The sequence below is a fragment of the Solanum dulcamara genome, chromosome 10, assembly GCF_947179165.1.
Source record: "Solanum dulcamara chromosome 10, daSolDulc1.2, whole genome shotgun sequence".
NCBI classification, from domain to species: Eukaryota; Viridiplantae; Streptophyta; class Magnoliopsida; order Solanales; family Solanaceae; genus Solanum; species Solanum dulcamara.
Window position 1 is genome coordinate 3262724 of NC_077246.1, and position 7259 is coordinate 3269982.

The window sequence follows — 7259 nt, forward strand, 5'->3', positions numbered from 1 at the left end:
GATTGAACCGTTAAAGTCGGATGCTTCCCCAAGATGTTTGTCCTGACATTATAGGACTTGGTTGGATTGGATCCATGATTGGTTGATTCGTTCATATCCTGGCAAAGTATGAACGGACGCGGCAACAACGTCGGTTTATTGTACTTTCACTGGCTCATAAGTGATGGTTGTAGGGTAAGAGAAACTCCCAAATAGGTCTTGATAGTACTCTAAGTCAGATTGAGTTGAATTGTATGTGATTGGTCCCGTCTAAATCATATCCTTGTTTAGACTTAGGACATTTGATTGAGTTGTTATCCCTTTTGAGTTGAGATTCCGAGTTGATTGATTCTTCCTTGATGTTCGTTGCATTCGGCCATTTTACATACTCGTACATTCCATGTACTGACGCCATTTGGCCTGCATCGTTTCATGATGCAGAGACAGGTACTAGAGATCATCAATCGGCGCTCCGTTGAAGATCCACATACACTCCCAGCTAGTTGGTGAGTCCTCCTAGTTTCCGGAGGATGTTGAGATTTCTTGTATAGTGTATTGTCGTTTCCTTTATTTTGATTATTGGTAGCCATGGGCTTGTCATTGGCACCTCTTAGCCTTTGATAGAGGCTTCATAGACTGGAGTGTGGGGAGGTTGAACTGTTATTTTGAGGAGTCTTATTATATTGTTTTGTTGGGTTGAAAATGCTTGGCCTTCGGCCCCCATTTATATATGAACAGTATTTCATTAATTGAGTTTTCCGTTAAGAGAACATGATTGAATGAATGTGTGACTTGACCAGGTGGTTCGTTCGGAGGTCAGAAATGGCATTCGAGTGCCGGCCACGCCTAGGTACCCTCCCGGGGCGTGACAAAGTCTCTAACGCACTCAAGTTTTCAATTAAAGATGGTATTGTGAGGGTAGAAACATGGAAATTCATATCGCTTTACCAACAAAATCAAAATTACAATAAAGCGTTACTAAATTTACCAAATTAGACTTCAACATCTTGCAAAGGTTGCACAAAAAGGAGCTATATGATATGACAAGGTAACTAGTCATTCACCTACTAAAGAAACACACAATTTGTTATAGTATTGTTTAGTTATTATCTGTTGTCTCCCGTACTTTCATTATGTCTTTTTTATAGGCTGCTTTTTTCTAGAGTCTAAGTTTTATCGAAAACCTCTCCGCCTCACATTTGAGGTAGAAATAAAATTTGCGTAAACTTTACCCTCTTCAAATTTCACTATGTGGGACTAGGTACACTGAGTATGTTATTATTGTTGTAGGTGGTGGAAAAAATTGAAAATAGTGAAGACATTACCTTATGTAAGAGAGAGACTGGCAGAGGCATACTTTTGGAGTTTAGGGGTCTATTTTGAGCCTCAAACAAACGTTACGGGGATAATAATAGCAAAAATTTCATTTCTCCTTACTATTGTTTATGACACATATGATATTTATGGGACACTAGATGAACTTACTCTATTCACTGAGGCAATTGAAAGGTAGTATTTATTTTTATTATTATCTATTTATATATATATATATATATATATATATATATATATATATATATATATATATATATATATATATATATATTGATAACTTACAATATTTTTATAATAATTTTTTTTATATATGTAGGTGGAATGTTGATGCTTCATAACAGTTACCACCATATATGAAGATTATTTACCGTGGTAATTTAGATGTTTATGAAGAAATTAAGAAAGAGTTGGCAAATGAAAACAAGTCATTTCTAGTCAACTATTCCATAAATGAGGTATTTATAAATAAAGTAGTAAATAACATATACTTATGTGTTTCTTACTAACTTACCTATCTACTTTAGCTAATTTCATACAAGTTGAAATAGGCTAAATGAATATTCATTATCTATATCTATTTAAGCTTATCTCATTTAAATATTTTTGGAGAATTTTAATATATATAGTAAGTTTCACTAAATGTTATTTTATTTTAACTTTTTCAGATGAAAAAGGTGGTGAGGGCTTACTTTCAAGAGGCAAAATGGTATCATGGGAAGAAAGTACCAAGAATGGAGCAATATATGAAGAATGCAATTTCAACAAGTGCTTATATATTGCTAACAACTACTTCTTGGTTAGGAATGGAAAAGATAGCAACTAAAGATGCATTTGATTGGGTAGCAACTGGACCTCCAATACTTGTTGCTTCTTGTATAATTACAAGATTACTCAATGATCTAAAATCACATGAGGTATATATACTTTCTCCATCACAATTGATGTGATATTGTTTGACTTAGATTTGGAATTTAAGAAAAAATGAATCCATCTTAACATTTGATGACTTTCTGTTATATTTGATAAAACAAATGCATTTCATATCATATACAATATATTTTTTAAAGCTTATAACCTGCAACCGTTGTAATATATTTGAATCTATCAAGGGCGTTTACATAGAATTAAAACACATTTTCAAAATTATTTTTCATATCTACTTATCTTTTATAATTTTATTTTGGTTAACCTAAAGCTAGTCAAATTATGTGATATTTTCTGAAAAAACATTTTTCAGAAAATATTTTCGTCATACCAAATGTTCTTTGACTTGTAATATTTGATATATTGATGAAATTAATTAATGTGCAGTACGCTTTTGGGAAGATGTCACCATGGGGAAGAGCCTATCTCAATTCTAACTGCTAAAGCTCTCATTATCTCAATTGCTGCTAAGATGGCATATTTTGTAACTCTGTCTAGGGAGAGAATAGAGGTTAAAAAAAAATTGTATGTATTACCAACATCATGAACATCTATTGTTATGGGGAAAAATGGAAGTTTGGGCTTTTCTCGAGTCAATTTCTCACACGGCCATTAAATTCACAGTTTTTTTTATCTCAAAAAGTTAATTTTATTTTTATAACATAAAAGTCACTTCAACTAACGATAATCATCTCAGAAAGTCACTCAAATTTTGGGTGTATCAGTACAACCAATATAATATAGATATTTATAACCAACACTTTATATAAATGTCTAGCGACTTTGAATGGAGAATCAATTGCTGCTAAACATTTTGCAATAATACTAAAAAAAAAATATTACTACTAAATATCTTACTTAACTTTTTTTTTTTTGGGAGGAAACATCCATCAATCATTTGACAAATAAAAGGGGTACGGTATAGGCTATTTAGCTTTATTTAATTAACCATGTGTTGCAAGTTTGCGACTTCAATTTCATATATATTAACTAGCTAGTTAAATGTATGTGTTTTACACGTGTATATCATATAAATATATAATAAATATATATTAAAAAATCAAATTATTGTGTGTACTCTATATATTAAGTACAAAATTTTTAAAAGAAAATAACATAAACTTTTTAAGATAAAAAAATTATATAAACTAAAGTATTATTATTATTATTAAGTAATAATAGAAATAAGGTCTACGACGATATACCCCAAAATGGGAGTAACATCACTTAAGTAAGCTACGATATATCATTATGATTATTGGGAAAATGAGGATTTTTTTCACCATAAGATGACATCTTTTTGAGCCTTAATTTGATGGGATATATCGATGAATAATGTTTCTAAGGTTGGTCCCAAGATTGATGCATATGAAGATTTATTTGATAAATTCAAATGTGCACCAATTTTTGGGGTCCTATTTTGTAATAATAATATTCTCTCATATCTTGTCATATTTAATTTTTTGATTTTTGTTTTAACATAAATCAGTTCAATGGTTACTATTGATGATGGCCAGGTGTGTTGGAAAAATTTTATTCAAATACCTCAAAAAAAAATATTCCTACTTATGTCTAGGTTCATTCTATTTAAATTATTGTTAATAGTCATTAATTGTTAAAAATTTATGGAATTAGTGGATTGTCCATTTATCTAATACATAAACTAATTACATTCAGAATCATGCTCGTAAAGGTAAAAATATGTTCCTAGGACAAACAACTTTCCCTATGCCAACCACTCAACCAACAGTATTCAGGGAGGTACCATTGCTCACAAGGGCACAATAATTGTCACTAGTACAATCTTTCACAAAAGAGGATGTGTTGAAGGCTCTTAAGGAAATTGATGACAACAAAGCATCAAGGGGAGATGGATTCAATGCATATTTTTTCAAGCAAGCTTGGCCAATCATAGGTGATGAGATAACTGTTGTTGTATTATAGTTTTTTCAATCAAATGAGATGTATCTTCCTATCAACAAAACATCTGTTACACTTATTTCAAAGGTCCAACACCCCAATTCAATAAGAGAGTATAGACCAATATCCTGCTGCACTACTATATACAAGATAATTTCTAAAATGCATAAACCAATATCCTGCTGCACTACTATATACAAGATAATTTCTAAAATGCTCACACATAGGCTCCAAAATATTATGGATTCCATAGTGAATCTTAGTCAAACTGTTTTTGTTTCTGGGAGAGTATTGACTAATAATGTGCTCCTCAGTCATGAAATAATCAAAGGATATGGGAGAAAAGGGATATCAACTAAATGCATATTTTTAATTGATATGCAAAAGGCTTATGACTCAGTGGAGTGGCATTTTCTTGAGGAGGTACTGATTGGAATACAGATGCTTGCACGGTTTGTAATATGTATTATGAAGTGTTAGGACAGTATCATACTCTATCTTGATAAATGGAGTTCCTAACCAACCATTTTAGGCAAGAAGAAGGGTGAGACAAGGAGATCCTTTATCTACATAACCTTTTTTCCTAGCTATGGACTATCTTATCAGGCTATTTATTATTTGGGAGGCAAAAGCGATTTCAAGTTCCACCCAAGATGCAAAAAGCAGAAGATCATTCAACTAAGTTTTGCAGATGATTTACTCTTGTTCTGTAGAGGTGATATACCATCAACTAATTTGCTATACGAGTGCTTCCACAAATTCTCACAAGTGTCAGGTCTCATATCAACCCAAGCCAAGAGCTGTTTTTATTTTAGAGTACGAGAAACAATTCAACAACTGATACTGCAGCACACATAATTCACAAAAAGATATCTACCATTTAGATATCTTGGAGTTTCCCTTAGCTCTAAGAAACTATCCATGAGTCAGTGTCAACCATTGCTAGATAAGATGCTGAGAAGGATTAATACTTGGACTGTAAAAAATTTCTCATATGCAGGCAGACTCCAATTGGTGCTAAGTATCTTAAGTTCTATACAAGCTTTTTGGGCTCAGATTTTTATCCTTCCAAAAAAAGTATTATAATAGGTTAAAACAATATGTAAAAGGTTTGTGTGGACTGATGATCCCAGAGTAAAGGAAAAACACTCATAGATTGGGAGACATTATGCACACCAAAGGTGGTAAGACGTCGTAATATCATAGATGTATATGTGTGGAACAAAGCAGCTATACTTAAGCACCTATGGAACCTAGCTTAGAAAAAAGACAAGCTATGAATTATTTGGGTCCATATTTACTACTTGAAGGGAAAATCTCCATGAGAAGTGTTATCTAAACAAACTTTCAGGATTGGGAGAAAAGTTATACAAGCAGGGCACGGGATATCTGAAGCTAAACTATAATTGACAGAGATTATGAAAGCAGAAACTTTCAAAATAAAAGATATATAGAAGAAGCTAGGAGGAGAATAAATTAAAGTGTCATGAAGACGTTTGATATGCAACAACCAGGGCAATCCTAAGTGGAAGTTTATAATATACTTATCTATACAAAGGAGATTATATACCAAAGATAGGCTAGAGAAGTGGGGAATGCTTTCAGATTCAGTGTGCTTATTATGTAAATCTGAGCTTGAAATACATTAACACCTATTTTTTAAGTGTGATCATCTAATGAGATCTGGCAGAGGTTGCTGAATTGGTTATCCATCCCAAGATCAAGTATAGGGTAGGAGGAGGATATAAATTGGGCCACAATACATGCTAGTAGGAATGTAACACCCCAATTTTTTTCGCTAAGACCCTAACCACTCTGCGTATAGGCCCAAATCCAATTAAGTTTAATTGTAAAGAAATTGTTATGAATGATTCTTTAGTGCTTGAAGAGTGTTTGAAGTGAATTAGGGTCACAATAATCCTCAAGCCCAAAGTTGAGTTGAAAGCTTCCTTGCCGATTGAGTTTCGATATAAGATTTTACTTATATAAACTTCAAATGATAATATCTCCTAGAATATAATGATTTAGGTGGCTTATGACTTGTAAAATTAAAGGTCTTTGAGTTTTATTTCCAATTCCACTAAGTTTGCATCAATCCGAGTATAGAGTAAAAATTTATGATCATTTTACTAGAGATGCTAAAAGCTGTCAGTGGCAGACGGAAAAAGTGATGATCATCAGACATGTGGTGGCCCGTTAGCCTTGGCCATCACACTTAGGCAGAATTGTCAATTTTTGGGCCAGTTATGACGGTCTGGGTGATGGCTCATCACCCAACCGACGTTCTGCCACCCAGATGACGACAAAACGGTGATTTTGGCTAATATTTAGTTTCTAAGGGGGTATTTTAGTCCTAAACCCTTTGGGGAGTTATTTTAATGTCCTTAAACGTGTAGGAATCAGTTTTTCCTCATTAAAAACCTTCTCATCCACTAGAAACATTAACACTCAAGAATTTTCAAGAAAGCATCAAGTTAGGGTTTGTTTTCAAGGTTCTTCATCAAGGTAAGTTCTTCTTCATAGATTTCAAGATTTCCAACCCAAATTTTTTCATGCATACATGAATCACTAAGAGAAATCTTAAATCCTAACCATAGGGTTTCCAAGAAAACAAATCCAAGAATTTCAAGAAAGGGTATCTTGATTGTTCCTCTTCAAGCTAAGATTTTTCATCAAGATTTGTGGAGATTTTAAGGTATGTAAGGCTAACACAATGTTGGACTGAGTTCGTCCACTTGCCCCTTCATATTTATTGATTCCAGCTGAGTTGAGATGAAATTTTCGAGTTCTTTGAATTGACTTCTTGAGTTATCTATTGTCTTTTTGGATTTCTTGTACTTATTTAAATATGTATTGATGTTGTTCATGGGTTGAGTATTTGATGTGGATGCATGTTCATTTCTTCATTCACATGCATCCTAATTGAGGATTATATTTGATTTTAAGCCTTGATTTTACAAGAGTTTGAGTTTTCACATGAGTTGAGTATGAGGAGTCTCTGAAAGTTTTCATTATTCTGAACATGAATATTTTGAGCATAAATGATGGTTTTGAGACAGAGTTTTAATAAGTTGTGATTGATTTTGAAAAAATATTTTTAT

General features: G+C 32.7%; 1 protein-coding gene across 1 annotated transcript; it reads left to right on the top strand.

The window, feature by feature from the left end:
- Positions 1–1400: 1400 nt before the first annotated feature.
- LOC129871515 (terpene synthase 17-like) lies at positions 1401–2830 on the top strand. Its single transcript, XM_055946446.1, has 4 exons — positions 1401–1488; positions 1631–1769; positions 1980–2228; positions 2626–2830. The coding sequence occupies exons 2-4, from the start codon at positions 1668–1670 to the stop codon at positions 2680–2682; spliced, it is 408 nt and encodes a 135-aa protein (XP_055802421.1). The 5' UTR covers positions 1401–1488; positions 1631–1667; the 3' UTR covers positions 2683–2830.
- The last annotated feature ends 4429 nt before the right edge of the window (positions 2831–7259 follow it).

What these genes read in the sequence shown, in the direction of transcription:
- LOC129871515 (XM_055946446.1), top strand. Translation starts at nt 1,668, where the DNA reads ATGAAGATTATTTACCGTGGTAATTTAGATGTTTATGAAGAAATTAAG. An exon ending in TCAACTATTCCATAAATGAG is followed by an intron (nt 1,770 to 1,979) that starts GTATTTATAAAT and finishes TAACTTTTTCAG; the next exon opens with ATGAAAAAGGTGGTGAGGGC. An exon ending in ATGATCTAAAATCACATGAG is followed by an intron (nt 2,229 to 2,625) that starts GTATATATACTT and finishes ATTAATGTGCAG; the next exon opens with TACGCTTTTGGGAAGATGTC.